The 24,139-nt window shown below is 51.5% G+C and overlaps 1 protein-coding gene across 1 annotated transcript in view; it reads right to left on the bottom strand.

Moving 5' to 3' along the window:
- Window positions 1–3,467: 3,467 nt before the first annotated feature.
- ABTB2 (ankyrin repeat and BTB domain containing 2) overlaps window positions 3,468–24,139 on the bottom strand; it is a 104,580-nt gene continuing 83,908 nt past the window's right edge. Inside the window, exons 4-17 of the mRNA XM_026034802.1 lie at window positions 15,373–15,525; window positions 14,169–14,334; window positions 12,306–12,395; window positions 12,081–12,182; window positions 11,381–11,477; window positions 10,652–10,787; window positions 8,928–9,154; window positions 8,314–8,492; window positions 7,460–7,565; window positions 7,243–7,345; window positions 6,542–6,632; window positions 5,064–5,132; window positions 4,440–4,553; window positions 3,468–3,665 (exon numbers count right to left, since the gene is read on the bottom strand). Of these exons, the coding sequence (XP_025890587.1) occupies window positions 3,468–3,665; window positions 4,440–4,553; window positions 5,064–5,132; window positions 6,542–6,632; window positions 7,243–7,345; window positions 7,460–7,565; window positions 8,314–8,492; window positions 8,928–9,154; window positions 10,652–10,787; window positions 11,381–11,477; window positions 12,081–12,182; window positions 12,306–12,395; window positions 14,169–14,334; window positions 15,373–15,525 (1,831 nt within the window). The remainder of the gene's footprint in view (window positions 3,666–4,439; window positions 4,554–5,063; window positions 5,133–6,541; window positions 6,633–7,242; window positions 7,346–7,459; window positions 7,566–8,313; window positions 8,493–8,927; window positions 9,155–10,651; window positions 10,788–11,380; window positions 11,478–12,080; window positions 12,183–12,305; window positions 12,396–14,168; window positions 14,335–15,372; window positions 15,526–24,139) is intronic.

Here is a 24,139-nt window from a genome sequence, read left to right as displayed (position 1 = left end):
CTCCCCAGCAAGGCACGGACTGTGCCTAGGTAAGCGCTGCTTGCGCGTGGGTGTTGTGTAGAGCAGCCCGGCGAGGGCGTGCGTGAGGCAGGGAGCTCAGGCGAGCCCTCTGAGCCGGCCTCTGGATGCAAACGGCGGGAAAAGCTGCAACGTGGAAAGGACCCCCAGCCCGGGGCAGGGCCAGGCCATGTCGCTGCTCGCAGGGCCCTTCTGCTGTGCTGCGCCTGTGACCAACCTCACGGGGCAGGAGCCCTTTTGCTGCCCCCTTCTTCTGCAAGGTGTGCTGTGAGTGCAATAGTCTAGTCTCTCTGCTGTGGGTGAATGGGTTGCTCGCCTTTGAAACCTCCCCGGCACCAAATCCCGAGCTCTTTGAGCCTTCCTCCCTGCCGCGAGCGATGGTGGCAGCAGCAGCCCGGGCTTCCCAGGGGCTGTCCGCGCTGGCAGCGCGCTCCGGGCGCAGGTACCATTTGGTGAGGGCAAAGGGCCAGGCAGGAGCAGCGCTGCGTTAGCCAGGGCTCGCCTGCTGTGCAGAGGCTTAGGGCACAGCAGAAGGGGTTGAGTTTAGGCTGAAAGGCTTTTTGAGTGTCTTCACAGGCAGCTCTATGAGCTCTCTTGCCTCTGTTTCACAGACTGAATGCGGTCATGGCTGTGAAAGCTGGTGTCTCCCTCAAAGCTGGGCCAACTCTGCCGTGTTACTGTAGTGCTCCGTATAAAACGAAGCGGGTGTGCAACTGGTTAGGGGAGAAGCTGCTGTTTAATTTATGTCTAGTGTGAAAGTGCTGCCGGGGCGCCTCGGGGATTCGCTTGTGTGCCGCAGTGCTCGAGAGCAAGGCTGCTTGTGCCGGGAGTGCAGGACACAGCGGGTGAGAAAGCCCCTCTGTCACGTACGTTGCCAGCAGAGAGCTCTTGGATCACGGCACTCGGAGGCTAAGAAGTGCTCGTGGAACGGGGTTAGCACAGTGCTGGCTGCTGCTGCTTGCTGCACCCCCAGGCCCTGCTGGGCACACTGCATGCTTGTGAGCAGGCCAGGGAGCCAAGGAGGATGCGACTAGGAGACCGGGTCCTCAGCAGCCCAGGACGGGTGTTAGTGGCTTCCTCTGCCAAAGGGTGCCCAGCAGCCTAAGGACTTATTTAAACCCTCTTCTAGCTGGAGACCACATCCAAAATCCCACTTTGGCCACTAACCCCAAATGCTGTAGAGCTCTACAAGATTTGGCCCCACCAGGGCCCTTGTAGCCCTATTCCTTCTGCAGAGACTTGGAAGGGACGTGCCACCCGCTCCCTGTCCCGCTAGCTTGTCAGCCTGCGGGACCCAGGCCGATGTTTATGGTCTGAGGACTAACTCAATACTTGTGAGGTCACAGCTGCCTTATGCCCACTGGCCTTCTGCTAAGGTAGTAGCTTAGCTAAAACTATGACTTTTCTTTCTGATGTTGATGGCTGCTGCTTTTCTATGCAAGACAGTTAGGCTAGGAGAAATGCTACTTAAATGTACTACTAAAACTATTTGAGCATAGGAAAGGGAAATAAATGACTCTATGGCTTGTTTTAAAGCATAAAATTAGTTTCATTTATCTGAAAAAAAATGCTCACACCACAACTGCCTTTTCTATAGAAGTGTGTTGAAATACCATTTTTCTTCTTGTTAGAACAGCAGAATAAACACAGCAGCTGTGTATCTTAAAATTGTTAATAAAATCCTGGTACATTTACATAAATGACAACATTAATGTACAAATAACAAAGCACGTAATAGTACAGCAGCAAAAGAGAACCTACATTTCTTTACAGACAGCTAGAGCAGCTACTTGAAAATATTTTCCGGGATAAAGCCCTTTGTGCTATTTCAGGCAAACCAGTGATAATCTTAGAACACCTCTAATGGCTTTCTGATAATAAATAGGGTTATTTAAGCTGAGGATCTTCAAAAGTGTGTGTGTGTGGGTGTAGCTGAAACACAAACTGGAGCATGCTCTGACCAACTCTCTGTATGTCATTACTGATCCTAGACTAACTCTCCTTGCGTGCAGTCTGCCCGTGATGTAAAACCTTTGTGAGGGGAGAGGGGACTTTGGCAGATGTGGTGGGAGATGCTGGAGTTTGCTCCTCTTCCCGTGTATGCTGGCGCTTGGGCCAGCTGAGCCACTTTCTTTCGGTGCACTTGGTTACATGGTCATGTTTAAATTTGCAAGCAGCAGTAGTTGCACATGGGACACTCTCCCGCCTCGCCTCCTTCTCTTGCTCGTAACTGATAGAAAGTGTCTTATTAAGCTACTGGTGGGAGCCGGGCGGGTGCCTGGGCGCAGCTAACTGCCTTGCCACGTGTGCCCCGAAACAGCGGCGTGAGGCCTCGCCTCTTGGTTCCCTTCAGTCAGATGGACAAAAAGGCCCCAGTCAGTCAGTTTTGAACAGAAACACGTGAGCAAAGGAGAAGTATCAGTGTTAAACAGTTCCTCGACCTGAATGCAAATGGTGCAGCCCCTCTCCGGGCTGGGGCTGGCTGTGCAGGGGTGGGGGCGCAGCTCCCCTGAGGTAGCGAAATCCTGGGAAGCAGCAGCATCCCGGGCATGGGGAGGTGGAAGCAGGGCTGGGAAGACAGGACACAGGGTCTGATCCCAACCAGCTCTGGAGAGACAGGGAGAACAAAGCATCAGGCTGCGTGTTCCCCATGGTCTTAAGGAGAGTTTATTGCTATTTATGCTACTGGGACAGTTGCTTTAGCACAGCAATAGTTCTGCTACACCTGAGTGTCTTTGAAAATGTCTTTTAAGGTGTCAGGTCTCAGAGATGATATTCATGAACAGGTTCTGAGAATGGAAGTTATTTGGACTATCAAACCTTTATACTAAAAGGGTAGAGAGCCTTTTTTTTTTTTTTTTTTTTTTTTTTTCAAACTGGATTCAGAGTAACAACTAGCACAGTGAACTTATATTAAAAAAATACAAAACCCCCCAACACTTCTCCCCTCCCTGCCCCAGCAAACTTCCACCAAGTAGGTGCAGAACAAGCGATTTCAGAGTTAGTTCCTACCCGGCCTTGTAGATGTACAGCCTCCCTCTCACAAGGTGCAGACGCTTCTAGGGGAAGCCAGACACACAGCAGCTCGTGTAGCGGCCTCTCTGCGCGGGCAGAGGGCTTGCTGCGAGGGCAGTGGTCCAGAGCATGAGCAAGCACCGTGTTTTGCAGGTAACGCCTGCAGGTGCGTGGCCAGGCGGCTGCCCGGCAGTGCAGGTGCCGGGTAGGTCCAGGCCGGTTGCGCCCCGCGCCGCAGCCCTGCGCGTGCTGAAGCAGCCACCTCGCTCTTCTCCTCGGGCCGGGTTCTCCGTTTGTATCCCCAGTTCCTGTCCGTGCCAGTTCCTCGGACAGGGCGCGCGTAGCCCGGGGAGCTGCCGTGGCCGCAGCAGGAAGGGGCGAGCGCGGCGGGCGGCCCGGCCGTGCCGCGCGGCTCGGAGCGCTCCCGCCGCCGCTCACACGCGCGAGCTCACGTACACCGAGTGCAGGCGCCCGGCCAGCGCCGCCTGCAGCTCCCGCAGCGGCTCCAGCCCCTGCACCTTGCTGTTGCGGCTGTAGATGAGCTGCTTGAAGGAGTCCTGCTCCAGGAGGGGGCTCATGTGCTGCAGGAAGAAGCCCTCGCAGAAGGAGGCCAGTTCGGGCGCGTTGTGAATCTGCGGGAAAGAACAGTGCCCATCAGCCGTGTGCGCGGCGCGGACTAAAGGCCACACTAGGGCCTGTGCGCTGCCCTAACCCATCCTGGAAAAGGGGAAAGTGCAGGGAAGGATCATGGTAACAGTGAGAACATGGGACTAAGTGTGGGACTTGTGCTGCCTGGCTCCCACGCTGCTGCTGTTGCCTGCTCTGCTTACACCCGTGCAGCACCAGAGCTTTTTGAGCACCTCATGCCCTTAGCAGAGGCCGTGGAGGAAGGGAGCAGGTAGCTGCCAAAGGGTCCGGGTACCATCTCTCTGGGTGAGCAGGGAGTTTGTGCCGTGCTGCAAACAGTGAGTGCCTCCACATGGGCACGCAGCGGGTGCCAGCAGGGACATGGCTTGTGGGATGTGAGCCTAATTCCTGGAAAAAGATGCTGAATGTGGGAAAACGGGGCAGTTGCAGTACTAAAACACATCAGGTGGCCTTCTGGCTCTGATGTGGTTCCCTTTGTTACAGCATCATGGGGGAGATTCAGCAACGGGAGAACTATGAAATTAAAGCTCAGCATTTGGAAACGCCACCACGAGCAGCCCCCCTCGTGCTCCTCACAGCCTGTGCACGTCGTTGTCTGAGGAAAGCTACCACTCCACTAACCAGAACGGCCTAGTGGGCAGGTGAGCAGCTTTGGAAGCCGCACGCACTGGGCGTCACTAGCACAGCCCGCGGGTGCCCACGGGTGCTGCTGGGTCCCCAGAAGCAGCCTGCAGAAACTGCTTCGCTAAGGCCGGTACCTTTGCGTATTTATAGATGTGGACGGAGTTCTCCATGCTGATGGTCTGGGCACAGAGGATTTCACAGTGTCTCTGGAGGCCGTCCAGCTGGAACAGGCTGGCAGCTGACAGCAGCTATGGGGACGAGAGAGAAGCCATGAGAGATCATGAGCCTGGAAGGGGTTAGGGAGGAAGGCAAGCAGCACCAACGCTACCTTCCCTGAAGGATCCGGCTCCCTTTTTAATGCCTAAGTCCTCAAGGAAGAGCAGAAAAGCTACCACATGCCTAGATAATGGACTAGTTTAACCTACCTGTAAGGAAAAACAATTCTCGAGCCTAACTGCTTATTTGCTTCATACAGCATCACGTTGAAAAGAACTGATTTACGGAGGTAAAGTTCAGTGGATAGTTTTAGGCAACTTTGGAACCAGTAGCACAGTAGTGATGTATTTTTATCCAGCCTGTCATTGATGTACTATAAAATAACTGGTAGCTGTTCATATTTCCAGGCTCTTGTGTTTCTGAGCTGTGAAACACAGCTGTGAGTCTACTAGATGGAAAGCTTGTGAACAGCTACTGGGTTTTGCCTTTGGAGCCCTGCTTATACCACAGCACCCACGAGACGTAGAAGGATTCAGGCTTACCTCTAAGATATCAGTGGTGGGAATTTCCATAGACTCTGTTCCTCCGTAATATAAATACTGCATCAGCATCTGAAAGGGGAAGGAGGTCAGGCAGTCACACGGAGAGGGGACTCCCCAGGCTCTTGGCCACGCTGGCTCTTGCTGCCGCGTTTTTCTGGGTTTGCAGACGTGCTGCTCTCTGGTGCTCTGTCCTCGTTGAGGGTTTGGGGCGGGGGGTGACAGCACGTCTCTGGGTGCCAGGAGCATCCCTGGAGATGCCTTCTGTGCCAGCTGCCTTGGGAAGCCCTGCAGGCAGCACCAGCCCCGCAGCCCCGGCCTTCCACTCCTAGCGGCTCCTGCACTGCTGCTCCAGGCTTTCCTTGTTCAGGTAATGGAAGTGCAGGGAAGCAAAGCTGCTTCCCAGCACATCCCGGAGCTGACTAAAGGTCCCTTGTGGTTCACTTCAGCTTAACTGAGATGACTATAGAACAGCATAATCTCCTTAACTCACCTCATTTTATTTAACATCAAATTGTCTCTATGAAAGCCTTCACTCTTTTCAAGTCACTGCTGTCCCCAGTGTAAGAAGGCCTATCTTCAGAAACCTTTTGATGTAAAAGAATTCTAAGGAGGCTTGTTGAAATATTTTTAATCCTTCCTCCCCTTTTTCTATGGTCATGGGCTGAGCTGCAGAGGTTGGAGGCTGCCTGTACAGCGCCAAACTATCACAGCCCCTTTCCAGTACAGCAAAGAATTTCTTAGGGCCAACTTAATTCCCACGAGGAAAGGAGGCTCTACTGCTACCCAGCAGCTTAGGTACATCGTACGAAGAGAAAAACAGAGGAAAATCCTCAGCCCTGTGGTGAAAAGTTACACAAGCTTTCAGCTTTTCTGCACTTTCCCATTTCCCCTTCTCTGTAATTTGAAATGCAGAGCTAGAAAGGCTGGAACAACTTTTAGCTATCACATTTCACTGACTTGGGTTTTTTTTCCTTTGGTTGTGTGTTAAGTACCCGACTTTCTCCCCATCGTGAATGAGTCTCCCTTAGGTCCTTTAAATACAGAAATGTCATAAAAGCAAAGTGAAATTCTCAATTTCAGGCCCTTCTCGAAAGGGGCACCATCACTTTCAGATCATCTGATTTGAATTAATACGAACCTTGGCAGTCCTGCTGCTCTGACTAGGCTTCCTTTTTTTGCTTAACACAGCATGAAAATTGTGCCTGTGACCCTTCTGCAAGTACACAGCTACGTTCAGTAAAAGACTGATTTGTCCTGCTTTACGAAGAGTCAATTGCCTAGTAATAAAATAAAAATATAAGCTGGCCTTCTTTGTCCCAAGGCTGCTCCTAGCTGAAAGCTTCAGTACAGATCAGAGCACAGGAGTCTTCTGTAGCCAGTCTCTACTTGCAGAATTATCGCTGATCTGAAGCCCTCTTAGCTTCCAAAGTATGTGAGAAGGTGAGAAGAGTGAAGGAAAGGTGGAGTAAGTTACATACCTTGAAAATATTGTATTTCATATCACTGATTTCAACAGTCTTGCTGCCTTGGCTGTCTTGCTCTGTTTTATTGGTCATTAGGGTCTTAAACCTGCGAATGGTTTTAATAGATTTGTGTTAACAGATTTCTGTAATGCAGTACCTCAAATCCTTGCTACCTATTGACAAACAGCTGAAGCGGGGAGAAGAATAAAGACAGACCTCTGTAACTGGCAGTTGGCAACCCAAACATTCCTTTCCTATCGAGCGGCAGTTACCTTGCAGCTCCAGGGACAGGGCAGCCTGTGAGCTGCCTGGGCTCGGGTCCGTCTCGCACCGTAACAGTTGCAGAGCCCTGGTACCTTGCTCAGAGCACAGCAGGCTGGGGCAGAGGCTCCAGGACCTCTGGAGCAAGCACAGCTCTGGCTTTTCCATCTGGCCTCTGAAAGAGCAGCTGGATACGGGCACTGCAGCTACTGCCCAAGGTTTTCAGGGGAAATTACTGGTTGGTTTATGTCAGCACAGCCCTGTGAGGGGCTAGAAGAAGCTATTCTTACTCTCCCGCTGCTCTTGCAATGAGCCCAGATGATGCAGCTTGATCCTGCAGAGCCAAGTGGCAGCCAGTGGCGCTTCCCCTTGGCTCTTGGGCCACTGTGAGTGACTGGGAGCACAAGGGACTAACCCCTGCCCAGCAATCCGTGCCTAGCTCTGGCACGACTCACCGGTTGGACGCGGTGACCAGCAGGACCTTGTGCGCGTAGAACAGCTTTCCTTCCACTAAGAAAGTCACATCAGACATCTCCTTGTTGTTCAGAAAGTGAGGGTCTGGTAGGGGCAGAAAAAATATGAGAGATTATGGTTTTGTTTGTACCTTAGGGGAAACGGGGTGCTTTGGAATGACAGACCACAAGCATCTCGCTGTCTAGGTGAGCAACTTACCTAGCCGAGCTGGTAGCGTTTTCCGGATTTCAGGAATGCTCGGGATAGGGCTGCTGCCGTAGCAGTGGGTGAAGATGGATGCAAGCTGCTGATTGATGGAGTCATTCTGCAAGGAAGACGGGACAGGCTTTGTCAGCATCGGCAGCGATCAGGTTTAAAAGGGCTCGGGGAGGTCACTCGGAGCTGGTGCCTCTTGCTGTTAAAGGACAGTTGTTGGGTCCTGTGTTGTAGAAATCAGGTGGGGAGGGATGGGGAGCCGCACGTGCCCCTGGGCTCCCCCAGCTGCTCGCCTGCCTGCTACGGGCAGGATGCAGCCACCCCCTTCCCTCCTTGTCCCCTTCACACGAAGGGGAACGGCCTCTCGGAAAAGAATGGGGAGGAACCAGGTGAGCGTGGCGGCAAGGTGAGACAGCTGAACTGGGACCACCGATAAAACCCTTTCTGTAGATGGTCGATAAAAGGGAAAGCACAGCTAAAGGCAGCCTTCAAATAAAATAACAGAAAGAAACAAATGGTGCTGAACAAAAGCAGTGTTGAAAAACTCCTAGAAGATGCTGAACCTGTAACCTGAATTGCCTGATATTTTTATTGACAACTTGTCCTGTTTGATTTCAAAAGCCAGGGGCCAAATGAGAGTTTAGCCTTCATTTTTGTTGAAATGAATGGCTTTACTCCCTTTGTGATTTCCTGCCAGTGGAATTGAGATAAACCCTATAGGGCCACCTTTATACCACAGCTCACTAGAAGACTTGCATAGTCTTTTAACTTGGCTTTGCTGTGTGGTGACGTGTGTAATAGCGAAAGGCCCGGCTCAAGCACTTAGTTTTGGTACTGTAAGCAAAGGCAATGATTACCTTGCTGGTTTTGAGGATATCAAACATGAGCTGCAGCCCCTCGTTGACCAGCTCCTCGTTGTAGTCCTCCTCCTTTATGGTGACGAACTCCCGCAGCAGGGTCTGCACCACCGAGTAGCGGGACTGGGAGAAAGTTGTCCGCAGGGACTCGATCCACACGTGCAGCTTCCACGGGACCCCTGCGGCCGAAGCAGAAAGGACAGCCAAGGGTGACGCCTGTGCGTGGATACTAATAAGGAGCAGCACACAAGCTTTACATTTTCGAAAGGATTTTCTACTTGTAGATCAAAGGTATTATTTTGAATAATACCTTGAAACCATTTAATCTCTCGTGTTAGCTTTGCTTTTGAGACTAGCCTCTTTAGCACTGAGTTTTAGATGTCGGGTCACGTGAGCAAGGGAAATGCCCCTTTTTTTGGCTCTGGGCAACAGAGGAGCCAGCTTGTCAGAGGTGACAGGCACCCCACGTATTTGAGAAAGCTTGTGAGGAGCCTCAAACAGCACTTCATTTAAGCTGCAGAAGGCTTAAGTCACGGCTGGTGCCTGTAGGCCTGGGCTAGCTCTGAAGCTGGGGTTAGGCCCCGCGCGGAGGGCAGGACAGCAGCAGCGCTCACCGAGGCTGCGCAGCTCCATGGTGATGTCCACGTAGCCGTGCTCGGCGCTGTAGTACATGGCCTCCTGCAGAGCCTTGGTCCTCGTCTTGCAGAGCCGCACGTGGCCCTCGCCGGCGCTGCCCTGGCTCGAGGCGTCGCTCTCCACGCCCTCGGCCAGGATCTCCTCCAGCGAGAGGACGTCTCCCTTGGCCTGCTGCGGCTGCGTGAGCAGCTTGCGGAGCACGTTCCTGCGCGGGACAGGAGCGGGCTGCTGAGCAAGCTGCGGGCAGCGGCGCCCCGAGCGCCGCCACAGAGCCCTTGGCATTGCAGCCCGCGGCAGGGAAAGAGGCTTCCTCCCGCCTGGCCCCAGCGCGGTCAGACCCGCCGCTCTAAAGGGAGATGTTTACCACAGGGTCCGCTATAGAAGCCCTGCTTTTTCCCCAATTGACCATCTTCAAGGGCTCTTATGTTGTTTCAGTCAGACCTGCTTCCTGCATCCGTAAAGTGAAACCGTAAAACATGACAGTTGTGCATCATTAATTCCAGGGAGACTTTTTGGGTTTGGAATTTCACCCAGCAGTCACAAGAAACGTAACTGTGTCCGAACAGCACCTTGGCCAAGCCTGTGTCGCCGCCTCCCTGGGGGCGGCTGGGGCCACCTGCAGCAGACACATCCTGTCCCATCCCGTCCCTTCCCATCCACAGGGGCCCCGGGGATGTGGGGCGTGTGGCGGAGCGGCCGCTAGCTGGTGCTCACCCCACAGCCCCGGCCCTGAGGCTCCGCCGGTGCCCCCTGCCCTGCACACCCAGGAACAAGACTCGAGCTTCCCTGCGTGCCCGGCTGCACGTTACACAAGACATGAGGATGGGGATGGAGCTGGGAACAGATCAGCATGGAGCTTGATGCTGCAAATAGCAGGATTAGGCCGATTCTGCTGAATGTGGGACATTTTCTGCAGCGTGCCGGGTGCGTGCTGTGCGGCTCTGGCAGCCCCGCAACGCGGGGCTGTGTGCAGGGCAGGGAGCTGCTCTGCTCCACGAGCGGCCTGCGCCCGCTTCACGGGGCTCGTTTGCTACCCTCTCTTCTGGGAAAGAGACTTGGAAGGATTTCTAGGGGAGTTTTTAAGTAACATCTCATTTCAGAATAACCACCCTGCACACAGACAGGGATGGAAAACCCAAACAGGCTTTTCCCTGTTTTAATGACCCATCTCGGTCAGTCATCCAGAAACCAGAGATCCAGTCAACCAAATTCATTCCAGGTTATTGTGGCCACTTGATGTGACGTGATGGTGTCTCAGAACATGAACCACTATCTTCATGATCTATCCATACGTGAACCTTAATTAATAATCTGCTCATGTATGGCCTAAAACCAACCCCCATTCACTCTTACTTAGTGCTGCCAGGCAAGACCAGCAAATAGGATAATTAAAAAAAAGCAAAGATGCTTCTTTTGCATTTGGTACCTTCGACTAAAACGTAACCCCTTTCTTTTTCCAACATTCTAGTTGTTGAGCAAGGCAAGGCTTACGCAAGCGTTCAGGAAGGGATGTCACAGAACGCAGCTCGCGGCTCAAGGAAGGGTTTGATTCCCCACACGGCTCCAACGCGGCAGTGTCAGCACCAGGGCAGCCCGAGAGGCGCTGACCTGCAACCTGCTGCTGCCGGGCCGGGGCTGCAAAGGCAGGGCCGGGGCACGGGGGGCAGCTAGAGCGGCGGTGCGGGCGCGAGCGGGGCTGCACCTGTGTCCGTGCGCTGCCGAGTGGCTGAAGCAGTTCATGTCCTCGTGCAGCGACGGCGACATGCCGTTCACCTCCAGCATGCTCAGCAGCGGGTCCGCGCCTCGGCTGAGCAATAAGCTCACCAGCTCGTAGTTCCCTGGGAAAGAAAAAATAAGACAGAAACATAAGGATTTCGTTGCTAATTTCCACATCTGGAAGTTATTTAGATCCAAGACTAGACAGCAGTTGTTTTAAGTTTCTTTGCAGTGCCCTGTGCAAAGCAGGAGGTGTTTCAGTCTTCTGCTTTGCCGGGGAGGCTGCTGGCAGGAGATGAGAGCTGGGGCTAGTGGCAAAAGCAGACGCTCCGTAGCGGCCCATCAGCTCTTGCGTGGGCCGGTAACCTGTCAGTGCTGCCAGCCCCGACCGGGCTCGTGGGCCGGTAACCTGTCAGTGCCGCCAGCCCCGGCCGGGCTCGTGGGCCGGTAACCTGTCAGTGCCGCCAGCCCCGGCCGGGCTCGTGGGCYGGTAACCTGTCAGTGCCGCCAGCCCCGGCCGGGCTCGTGGGCYGGTAACCTGTCAGTGCCGCCAGCCCCGGCCGGGCTCGTGGGCYGGTAACCTGTCAGTGCCGCCAGCCCCGGCCGGGCTCGTGGGCTGGTAACCTGTCAGTGCCGCCAGCCCCGGCCGGGCTCGCACTTCAGGAGCCAGAGAACCCGACGCGGGGCACCCGGCACGGCGCATCACGGCACTCACCCGCCGCCGACGCCAGCTGCAGCGGCGTCTCCGCGTAGTTGTCCTCCCCGCTGCTGGCGGCAGAGCCCTCGACGTGGGCACCGGCGTCCAGGAGCAGCTGCAGGAGACGCAGAGGGGCTGAGGAAGGGGCAGCCCCAGGCCCGGCGCTCCCGCCACGGCCGAGGCCTCCCATCAGTGGCAGCTCGGGCCTTTCCTGCTCTCTCGTCCTGTCCGTACTGAGCTTTTACGCATCAACTTATTCTGGTGAAAGGTGCTCAGATGGAATCTCAGAAACATTCTCTTTGTGAAAATATTTTACTTATTTATTTTTAAGCCGCCATGTGGAGCGCGGTTTTGCTAGCGTAATCCCCCAGCTCCAGCGGGCCCGGAGGCTAGCGCTGCTCCTGAGCACAGGATCTCCATCTCATTTAGTTTCATGCTGTGCACAGGAAACGGGGAAGCTTCAGGGAATTAGCCCTGGGGGCCAGCGCTGCCTCCTGCTTTGAGAGCAGCTTCGGGCTTTGCCACACACGGAGCCGGCTTCCCTAAGTGCCGTCACTCCTATCACTCGTTTTGCAGGAGAAACTGCCCCGAGACGGGGGTTCTGGGGACACCAGACATCACCCTCCAAGAGCAATTGCTGAATGAGGGTTTTTCAGGTGGGCTCTGGAAGCTGCAAGGAAGGGGCCCGTGCAGGCGCTGGGGCCTCCGCTCTGCTTACCTGGACCACGGAGATGTGCCCGTGCAGCACGGCGAGCGTCAGGGCCGTCCAGTGGCGGCTGTCGGGGTGCACCGACGGGCAGCGCGGAGAGGGGCCGGGGACCTGGCACGCGAGGTGGGGCGTCAGGAGCCGGGAGCCCCCGTGCCCCTCCAGCCCCCCCAGGCCAGGGGAGGCTTCAAAAGGGCCCCTGCGGCTCCCCGCGCGGCCGACGGCGCCAGCACTCACGGGCACGTCCAGGTTGGCTCCGGCGTCTATGAGCATTTGCACCATGGCCTCGTCGCCGGCGGCGCAGGCGTACATGAGCGGGGTCAGGCCCTGCGGGGGACGGCAGCGTGTGTGTGTGTGTGTGTGTGTGTGTGTGTGTGTGTGTGTGTGTGTGTACGCAGGGGCAGCCGCGAGCGCCCGCACGGCGGCTGCTTCCCGAGCCGCGCCGCTGCCGGAGCCCGGGCTCGCGGCAGGAAGGGCCTCGGTGCGAGCCGAGCAGCAGGGGCCAGGGCTGCAAGAGGCGCCGGGCGCCGGCCCCGAGCCCGGCCTGCCCGGCACCCACCGCGCTGGAGCGCCCCGAGGCTCCCGCGGGACCGTTTCTTGGGTCGATTGTAGACGCAGGAACAAAAGGCAGAAAAGAGCACAAGCACACACCGGAGACTTCCCTTGGCAAATATTATCTCTATTTGCTATGACATTTCAGCATCCCCTGGCCATAAATCAATACCTGTCCCTTTCTTCTCTTGTTCTCTATCCCCTTAAGCAACAAACCACAAGGGCTCAGAGATTCATTAGCAGAGAAACGAGCCTTGCTTACAAGGAGCTCATTCCAGAGGCAGCCACGGCCAGAAAGGAAATGGCCCCGCAAAGCCCATCCCTGCTCACCTGTTAGAGCTTTCTCCTGCCCTTAATTATTTTGCAAACTTTATATTTTCCACAGGCAGCATCTTTACTGCCCATGAGGCGCGGATACAGCTGCATCTTTAGAGAGGGGCCTGGCCTGTACAGCACAAGCCAGCTTCACAGAGAGGAGTTTCCCCGTGAGGACGCAAAGGCGTCCTTCAGAGCAGGAACAATTCCTGTCCTGGTGCGTTTGGGGCAGCTCTGGACATTTGCAAAGGTGGGGAGCTTTTAAACAGGAGCGGGGTGTCTGTCTGGTGCCTGTTCCCCTTGCTGCGCTCAGGGGAGGCCTCGGCGGGCGGCCCTCGCGTGCGGGCAGCTCCTGCTGCCGTCACATCTCACGGGGACAACGTGCACGGCCCTGCCCGCCCCCCGGCCCGTTCTGGTTTTGCATGCCCTGCTTGCACCTCAAGATCCATTTTGATTTTTCAAGTTCAGAGATTTCAAAAAGAAAAAAGAAAACCTCAGCCAAACAAAGGGTGCCTTCGCGAAACGACAGCTCATTCTCCTTGCTGTGACAGCTGTAATGAGTGTTTATTGGGGGAGGTGGCTTTGTTTTAATTAAAAGCTAATGCAATGCAGTGAGTGATGCCCCTGAGAGCAGCCTCGGCTGTTGTCTGATGGACTGACAGCGCAGGCAGAGCAGCTCAAGGCTCTGCAAACCATCCCGTGCCCCTGCTAGAAGGCAGCCGAGCAGAGAACGCCGTAAAAACGAAAATAGAGACACCCCAGTGTGATGGGCCAGGGCTACCACGCAGCACCAGCACTGCAGGGCGTTCTGCCTGTGTCTTACCCTCAAACTGACTGAGCATTTGCAGTTCACTTCATGGACACTGCCGGGAACACCTCCTGCTCGCTCACCTCTGGCCCGGGCTGCATCCCAGCAGATGAACCGGAGAGCAGCGCCGGGAAGCCTTGGCACTGGCCTCACCACGGACCATGACGGGCATGGTCAGACTCTCCATCCACAGCGGGTGCATCAACCTGCCCTCCCCCAGGGGTGGCATCCAGCTGACAGAGAAACGACTCACCCTCATCTTACACTTTTTTCAGGGATAAATTTTCAAACTAAAAGCAGAGTAGAATTAGACAGGCCTTGGAGATGCAAGAGCTAACACCTTGCGCATCCATTTGCTCCACTGAAGCACAAGGAACACCCATGTGGTGCATGCACAGGACCTTTGCCTTCCGTTATAGGAATACCTGATCATCCATGGTGTTAACCCCGTCGGGTCCCAGCGCATCGATGGCTTGGTTGATGAGATCCGTCCTGCCGCAGTTCAGCATGCGGAAGCCCAGGTCCTGCTGGAATCGCTCCGTGGCAGCCTTGGCGTCCAGCCTCCGGAAGGAGCTGAAGCAGCATTCGGGCCTGCAAAGGACCACATTTCTATGGGTCTGGCTCGTTTGGAGGCATGGGCCCTCCAGGACGAAAATCTGCAGAAATCGGGTTTCATTAGTTCTGCTTCTCCCACCCTCCCCCATCTAGCAGCTGTTTTAAATAAGTCATTAGCTGCGTGCAGCACATTTGGGGATGGGTTTATATATGATGTGTATTTGCTGCAAAGAAATGTTTATTCTAGAATGATAGCCATCAGAGATACATAAAAACAAATTCAGGGGAGGAGAAATAGGTGGAGAGAAAGTATATACACAGAAAACACCAGCCTAGTTCTGCGAGGGAACAATTATGCTGTCTGTCTGCCAGGCTAGCTATTATTTTGAAATAAAAGCCATTTCCGAAAGAAGATAATAGTGCTTTACATTATTTCTGGAATTTTTTTTTTTCAAAATGAAGTTTAGGTGATGGCGCGTTCTCAGCTCTTTTCCACCGCCTCAGTAAGAGGCAGCGCATTAACATTTCCATGAGGCTCCCTATTAAATCCTCGTCCTCCAGCTGACCATGGCATGACCTTGGTCTCTGAATCTCAGGCCATACAGGCAGGACTTTGGTCTTCGGTACAACTCCTCTTTTGGAAGCGCCAGTGCTTCCTACCTGAAGCATCAGCGCTGCAAGGGAAAACCATCGTATGACTTTAAGCTCTCGCATAACGATGAAAAACTAGTGACAATTTGCCTGTTGTCACAGAGCAAGACAGGGACAGATTTGCCTCGAATTCCAAGAGCTGCTTTTCCCTTACATGTGCTCTAACTGCTAGATACAAATGACCCTTTAAAGGAAAAGATCCCATGATGGGCACCGCAAACGAGACCCTTCTCTTTCTTGTACCATTTGAATCTATCCTGCAGCAAAACGACAGCGTTGCTCCTCTCACAGCACATCCCAGCCCAGAGCAATGCTTGCTTTTCCTCAGGACAGCGGGGCAGGAAGAGAGCAGGAGGTGGAGGGATAGAGCAGGGCTGGGAACAGAGCAGGGAATAGGGCAGGAATAGTGCGGGGCGCACGTACTTGAGGTGCCGCGGCTCGCAGTCCAGCCCCGGCAGCAGCAGCCGGGCTGTCTGCCGGATGTCGTCGCTGTCCACGGCGAGGCTGCGCCGGTGCTCCGCGTACGTGATGGCCACGCGCATCCACTCCACCAGCGGCGGCAGCAGCAGGAAGGGCCTGCGGGAAAGGAGGAGGCGCCGGGCCGTTAGCCGGCCCGCTGGTTCACTGCCGTGGATTTTACAGGGCAAGGAACCAGGCCAGGCTGAAAACGCGGGATCGAGCCCTGCTATGAGCCACCGGACTCACTAAAGCAGGGGAGCTCTCCCCTTAGGCGTGTGGCTTATATAATCACTGTGTTGACCCACAGGTACAGGCTGCCCCTCTGGAGATGTCCTGGGTTATTTGAGGCTTTGGTCACCCTGGATCACTCGGTGCTCCCTATCGTGATCCTTACGTTACACTGTACGCAGAGCAACCGGCCTCTTCCTGATCCTGCAAATCCTAGGATTCGCGCTGCATGGCGAGTTGGGAGGCAATAACCGAACACACAGAAAACGGTACCAGGGGCAACATTTTGGACTGGCTGACTACCCTGATTCCCGCTGTAAGAACAAGCAGAGCACCGAGGTTACATAAAACACGTAGTTCTGCCATACTGTCAGACCCAACCTCGTATCAGGAGGGGGGCTGACCGTAATTACCACTCTCCAGCAGCTGGCAGACATGCTCAAAAATTTGTTAGGCGCCGCAAACGAGTGCTCGATGAGCGTCACGTAGAGACACCTGACCTAAATTAACTAATCTGCCTGTACACAGCCAGAATGCAAATTATTTGCTCTTTTTTCCCCCCTTTTTTCCCTAGGATACCTGCTGCAGGGCTTAGCAATGCCAGCTGTAACTGAAAAACACCTTTCCCATATCAATAATAAATTTATTAATGCTGAGAAAAGCCGTTCTCCTTTGAATGCTTAAATGTATAAAACGGAGGGGAGAAGGCACTGCTCCCTTTATAAAGTGCAGGAAAACATCTTCCAGGGAAAATACAAAATCATTTTGGTGTCAGTGAAAGCAGCCGAAGCCATGGGAGGTAGATTCAAAGCTGGGCACGTGAGCGTGCTCACGTGTGAGCCCAACAGGGTAAGCAGCACAAACCCGGGCAGAAATCACTGATCCACCACGGGACTTGTAAGCAGGGCCTAGATTCACCGCGGAGACTTCCTACATAGGCAGGGCAGACAACTTAATGCTCCCGGGTTAGCGAGGAGCACTGCAAACGTCCTCTTGCTGGGGATCTTATCTGTCGTTTCCGAGTGCCCAGGCGACATCACGGCTTTCCCAGTGCTTCCACATCGGGAGCCACCGGGCAGGGAATGAGGCTGATGTGTTTTGCAGCACCGGCTGGGACGCAGCCACCGGGGATGAGCCCCACGCCGGGATCCTGCCGCGCTCCGCGCGCTGCGGCGGGAGGCTGCCCTCCGCCAGGAAAAACACCGCTGGGCCCGCACCAGAAGTGACACAATGGCCAAAAAATTTCCACTCCGTAAAAACTGCCACGTGCCAGGGCTATAAATGGCCTCCGTGCACAAGCAGACCTTGAATGTGAAATGTCTGGTTTGGGAGGAAAGGAGCAAAAAATAATAAAAAAAAAAATCTCAGCAGGTCTTTCCAAAGGTCTTTAAAGCTCACAGCTCAACAGGCCGCCTGGTTACCTGAGACCCAAAAGAGCTCTTGGCCTGCGATAGCAGCAGCTTGAGGGACGTTTTCATCTTGCTGCCATCCCTGCTCGTCTCAAACCTCATCACTCACTGCCGTCCAGGTCAGATAAATCATTATGCTAGCAGCATTGACTAATGATTGCAATTTCCACCTTCCTGTGAAAGCTTTACTTCTCCATAAAAATTCCTGGTTTGAGCTTGGCTTTCTACTCTTCGCTCCTGTTAGGTTTATCTAACTATTTCCCTCCCTCATCTTGTCCTCGCGGGCAGGCTGCTAGGGCCAGCCCTGTCTTGCAGCGTGTCAGATGAGCAGCTCTGCTGCGCGATCTGAGCAGACAGAGAGACCAACCGAACGAAAAGCCAGCCCCGGTTTCAATGCACTAAGGAGCTTTTTCCAGAAAATGAACACAATTATTATCCCTGTGGCCCTTAACCTGGGCTTCTATCCGCCTCCAGGGAAACGCTGATCATTTCACAGTCTGAGAAACACCGGAGGAGGAGGAAGGGAAGAAATCTTCATGGAAAATTAACCGGGAGATGCCGTAAGCCAAAGAAATGAATTTCTGTCTATACATTTCTGTCTGTGCCATGCTCCGTAACGTGCATTTTCCCCAGGACTTTCTGACATTCAGGAGCATTTGGCAGCTCATTAAGTTTTGCACATGAACCAATTCAGCCCTGGGAAACCACTGGACTCTCAGCAGCAGCTCAGTGATACACAAAACCACAAAACCTCCCCGTTTTCCCTGAAAAACACTATTGTGGCTTGTGCAATTTCCTTGTCACAGGGCTGTCCTAAGAGAGAGCAGCACAACCTGGGTGAGCGCAACCGGCACCCAGGCAACCGGGATGGAGATGTGCTCATGGAGAGAATTAAGTCTGTTGTGGTTTTTCCCCTTCTTTTGGGCAAAAATGCCCCAAAATGGCACAAAAGATAGGAGGGTGGCTGGAAGGTCTGTTGTTCTAAACTTCACCTTTGTGAAGGTAGGGATAAAACCCTAAGGGAACAGTATTAGAAAGAAAACACAGGATGAAGTCCAATTAATTGAACAAGGGAAAAGGCTCTGAGGTAAAACCAACCATGAAATGCCCATATGGCAAATGGTGGCCTATCCACATCTACAGTTAGGATTGTCAGATACAACTCTCTTCCGCAAGGAAAAAAAAAAAAAAAAAAGAAGAAAAAAGAAAAGAAAAAAGAAGAATCTCCTGCTTTATAATTAAAAAGAAAAGAACCTTTTGCTTTATAATTATATATGAATACAATAACAATGGGTATGATGATTTATGAAAACACAAAATCTTTGTCCCAAAACACACCCAGCTTAAGTTAGGTGCCAGTCTATTCAGATTCCAAATATTTCTCCAGATTTGCAAAAACCTATCACACTTGCAGAGAAGGGAAAAAATGGGAATTACCATGTTGGATCTAATTCAAGGCTCATCATCTCAACTAATGCCACGTCTTTCAAAGCAGGCAGTCCCAGATCTTCACAGAAAAGGAACAACATATTTAATCACAGCCAATTGGCCCAAGGAGAAAGTTTTTGTTCTAAATTCCCATAAAAACAATTATTGCCTCTTGTTTTAAAAGATAAGAGCTCCCAGTTTTCAGTGGATCTTTATCAAGCTGCTGCTAAGACCTTGGCTGGATAGTTTGCGGTACTAAATTCCACACTTCAGCAACTTACCCTTCAGTCAGACACTAACAGAACGAAAGACATCTGGATAACATTATATTTATTGGGATCCTTTCTCCACTCAATCTGCCTTCACAGTTTCCTCTGCTTATAGGATATAAAATGGCCCAAGAATAGCTTAAGACTAGCAACAATCATGCCGTTTCTTAGCCATCCTAGTAACTACAGAGAGAAACAACTCTCCTTCTGCCCTTGTCAATAAACTGCACTAAAAATGAGGTGCAACATCAGAGGGGTTTTACTCTGCATTTACTGCAAATCAAGGTGAAAACTAAATTCAAGATCACTTGAGCTGTTTGAGTTGAACAGAACCGTTACACTCAAGGTGGCGGCCGCCCTGAGGTAACAGGCCGTGACTCCCAATCTGAACGGCCCACAGGCCTACCTCAAAAACGAGGGCAGATTCCCCAGCCGAATCCAGGCTGCCAGCTTGAATCACAACCCCCTTTGCGGGCCAACGAGGAGACCCACGTGGTGCTCGCTCCCGAGCCGCCGCACGGCCACTGGATGAACATGCTGCGGCATTTGGGAAGACTGGAAACCATCTCGTCCGCTGCGACGGCCAAAGCTGGTTCAGCCGAACAAAGACAGCCCTGACCAAAGCAAAGGGCTTTCACAATAAGCAGGAAAATATTTACTGTTCAGCACAAACCAAAGCCTAATTAGCAGTTCAAACGAGACATTTCCAACACTACGGCCTATGGAAGCCGAACATCCCAAAGCTCCAAGTGTGCGGAATGCCGAGAGCACCGGCACAACCAGGAGGCGCGTGCCCCATGCCATGGGCAATTCCTCCACAGAGCGTCCCGTCAAATTTTTCTCTCTCCTGTACCCTGCACGTCAGGGGTGCAGATCTCAGGCCGAGCTTGCACAGGACTGAGTCACAAGCCAGCAATGTTTGTTTACATGACGGCGTCTGCAGTACACGCTGGGAGGGAGATTAAAAAGCAGCCCTCCTCCAGCTCTCCATATCAAAGTTACCTGTGATCCCACCTCTGTCTCCCAAAGGTACACTTAAATAGTCTCACGTTAACAGATAAAGCAAACATGACGGCGGGGGCAAGAGAACGGAGTTAGTTTACTTATACACAGAGAAAACTTGCTCTTGCTGCAGGTTCAACCTCTTTGATTTTGCACGGTGGACACCACAGAACTAGGAGGAACAACCAGGCACCCAATTAGCCGCTCACCTAGTGACTGGCATGACAAAATGACTGTTTTTGCTTCTAGTACCAAATGACAAGGACATTTTTTTTTCTATTCAGCCTTGTCCAAATTTAGCTGTCAAAAAGCAGATCCAAAACCACAGAAGCATCAATATATGATTTGTTAAAAATGACACACAGTCAAACACACCAATTCTGATGCTAAGTGCACCATCCACAGCTGTTCAGCTTGTCAAAAGAAAAAAATCATCATTCAGAACCTTCATCTGCTCAGCACTTCATTACCTACTGCCTGAACGAACCTATTGACACCCAGCTCTCTATTCCACACAAATGAAGAGTAATCAATAAAATATACTTGGAAAAGGACAATGAAATGTCCTTGTCAAAGGACAAAGAACTCTTCTCGGAGTTCTTATCTTAAGGAAAAAAAACCCAAAAAGTAGTGAAAGAACACAAGTCTCTGTGAAAAACAATAATTTCCACGTGCCTTTGTTCCCATCAGGTACCACTGGGCCCTAACTACATGGACAGCCAAACTATTTTCCATCACTGGATTTGGGTGAATCCCTTTGTTAAGGTAGTTTGGTCACTTAACTTCAAGCAAAGACTAAAGATTTAAGCAAAGATCTTCAAGCAAAGATTAGGCATACTGAGTGTCTCAACACAGAGTTTAGCAGACTAAGAGAGGTTTCCAAAGTGAGTTAATTAAACTATTGTGACTTTTCTTATATAAGGAAGAAGAATTGGACGCCCAGCTGGGAAGTCACTTCAGGAACATCTGTTTTGATGCTGTCCTGACGCACCAGCTCTTTAGAGAGCTCCCTCCTGGAGCACTTGGCCGCGGCCCCGGCGAGCCGAGCGCTGCACAGAGGCATCTCCATCGAGCCAGTCGCATGCAGCGAGGTGCAGTCTGGGCAGGTTGTGTTAGTGCTGGCGCAACTTCATGCTCACGTGCTTATATTCCACCCCGCCACCTTAACTACCCCATCCCAGGGCTGCATCATGGACAGAGACACAACCTTTCCTACTTAAAAATATAGCAATTCTGAAGCAGCCATCTCGGCAGGGCCACAGGCTTCTCTGGAGGGATGCCTACATTGCTGAAGGAAGCTGAGGGGGTAAGTCGGAGCCAATGAATTGCTTACAGGAGCACAGAGCTTTCCTGCAAAGCAGGAAAAGGACAGTGCAACACCTGTCCTGGAGCAAACTGCTGCAGCCACTAAGGCACGTTTGTGAGCATACACAAGCACCAAAGAGCAGAGTCAGAGCTGGGATATGAGCTCTGCGATGGAGCAGCTGTAAAACACAGCTCAGCTTCTCCCCTCTCTGAGCAAACCTGACAACATGCATTGTATCAACACAACACCCTCTAGCTCCAGAAAAATCCACAAATGGGAGCTGAATCAGCTCAGACATGCAACTCATTTGAATAGGATTTGTTTTGCAGAGTATTAAAAAAAAAAAAGTCAGTTCAGCATTTACTACAAAAGCTTTTCATGAAAACAAATGCAGTTTGGCTTCCTAAGCGACCATGAGGTGATGGCAGTAGCTGCACTCAGAGGTACGGGACCAGCAAGTACAAACACCAAGGTCTCCTTTGGAAGGAAACCACCAGACAGACCATCTAGGACCATCCCGGGGAAAGGTTGCTTTCTAATCCCCAAGAGGTTGAAGAGAGGGAATGATTGCTGCTATTATCCTACCTTACACATTCACTTTACACAAAAGCTCAGCTCTCAGCTCTCTGCTGGGCGCGCTGAGAGAGGAAAGGGCAGTAACGCGCAGCCAAAGCTCAGAGTTTTGCCTCTGTTTAGCTCGGCCTTTGGCAGAGCAGCAGCTCACTCCTTCCCCAGGAAACAGGCAAGTTCTTCAATTGAAGGCCTGCAATTTATTCTAATAGGAAATAATACCAACTTCAACTGGAAACAGAAAAAGAAAGAAGAAACTTGTTGGCTCAGCACCACCGTCATTCTTTGCAGCGTGCCCAGAACCTCTCATCCACAGAGTTACTGTTTCTTACCTATATTAATTATAAGAGCACCTACAGTGCTACCATGGCCTTGCATTTTAAGACTTATTCCTAGAAAAAATAAAATGGAGACAAGCAGATGTCAAATGACAACAAATAATCAAGAATCAAATAGAGATGTTCAGACTCACAGTCAGTTTTGTCCTGTTTCAACAGGCAGTAACCGTCCCAAATCTCAAAGCTAAAAAAATCCCACCATCACCACAACAACAAAAGGCCGGGAGACCTTGCCTTACTCTCCTCTGCAATTCTTTAACATCATCTTAGTAAAACAGGCTGCAACAGTTTTGTTTGCAGTTTCCTTGCATTCATTTTCCATCGTTTTTGAAGCGAGCTGTCCGCTTCATCTTCTCATCATGAAACAGCAAGCAAAAAACAACGCGCACCAGCGGGTGCCTGCAGGCCCTGGAGGTTTCTGTTTGATACCAGCAGCTGGGAGAATGTGGGCAGTTAACTTGCCAGGCTGGCATTTTCTTACACCTTCTTTTTTATCTGAACAGATGGAAATTTAAGAGCTGAAGCCAAGAACACTGAAATCTTTACAGTAGTTACACTAGTTGCTGTAAATAGTCACAGTAATTGCAGAGTGGTAGCACACACATGCACACATACAGTGGCTATTATCTCTTCATTGTTGAAGGAAAGAGCCCAAGATCATTTATTTAGTTTTCAAATATTTCTACAAATAGGGGAAATTGGCCAGAGTCATAATTGCTTATGTCAAAGGCACCTTTCCAGTGATTCCAGTGAGTGTTGAGGTCTACCGTAAAATATATGGAAATATGGAAACAGAAGATACAATTTTAGAGAAGACAACTCCATAACATTTTGACAGAACAACAACAACTGGAAAAACACTTTATTATTCTCCAGCTAGGAGGTAGCAGCTTGCTGCCCAGTTTTAGCAAACTGATGCCTATCAAAGACCGTGTCTCTACCAGAGAAGGCTGGCCAGAACCATGGCAGGTCATGTTTAATATCTCCAAAGCTGAACAAAACCTGTCCCAGTATTTGATCAGCCTTCCAGTTAAACATAAATAAAGAAAATATATTCTAAATGTCTAAACAGATTTTTCTGTATTTCAACTTGTGTATATTTACACACATTGATAACATTTTCTATCAAGCCAAGCACCAGGATCTCACAGTGGGAATGGGAATGACAAAGATCCTTCCATTTTCCTTTCCTTTCATCCGCCCACTACCCTATGGTACTACCTTATGGGTATGTAACTAATACGTTTTTCCTCTGCTGCTCCAATTTGCTCATTTTTTCAGATTAGCAAATCAATAAACAGGATTTGTATTTTGGTTTAAATTACATTTGTCAGGAAAGTGAACTACAGAATGAGCTCTCAGGGACCTAATTCCTTAGGCAATAAATCCCTAATCATTTTGTTTGTTTGTTTGTACAGAACTGACAGCTTTGTGGCCCTCAGTAAGCCGAGTTGTTTTATTAAGCCTTGGCCACATCCAAAGAAAGAGAATCACTGGGCTCGCAAGGGACATCTGGAACTGTCCAGTACATTCACAGCTCTGATATTCATTCAGTTCCTATAATAACATAGTACTTAATAATTACTAGGAGTTGCACAAAACAAATTTTTTAAAAAATATTTTAATAAGAAGTAGGCAGTATCTTCATAATCCACAATCTTTAGACACAATCAGCAAACGTTGTTCACGGGGCCCTCCTGGAGTCCTTCATTAATCCCCATTGCAGCACCCTATTTATCTGCATCCCTATTGTGCTGGATCAGTTGAAGCCTTAGAGGATCAAAGGAGCATAATTGTGGCTTGTGAGAAACAAGCTCAGAAATGAGGTGGATTAACAAGGACAAGTAACACGAACATTTGCCTGGCATCAAACCAGCTGTTGCAATGATATCGCTGCTTGCACCCCGATGGCCTGCAACGTCCATGGCTTTCAGGCTCAGAGGAACATTGGCCTTTTCTCTCCTCCCTCCCATCCCTGTCTTTCTTCAGTTAAAAAACATAAAAAATAAAAGCCATCCCCCTGCACGCTTGTACTGGGGACATCTGAGACGGCCGCACTCCATCCTAAAGTGGGAGCCAGTGCACGTTCAACAGCAGGGCTGCAGCACAGCCCAAGAGTCTGACATTTTGGCACGTGGCTGCAGATACAGCTACCAGCATCAAACCCTTCCTTCACTGCAG

Source organism: Nothoprocta perdicaria, unplaced genomic scaffold (genome assembly GCF_003342845.1).
Source record: "Nothoprocta perdicaria isolate Ctin4 unplaced genomic scaffold, notPer1 scaffold_15, whole genome shotgun sequence".
Taxonomy (NCBI): Eukaryota; Metazoa; Chordata; class Aves; order Tinamiformes; family Tinamidae; genus Nothoprocta; species Nothoprocta perdicaria.
This window is presented reverse-complemented; position numbering and strand designations above follow the sequence as displayed.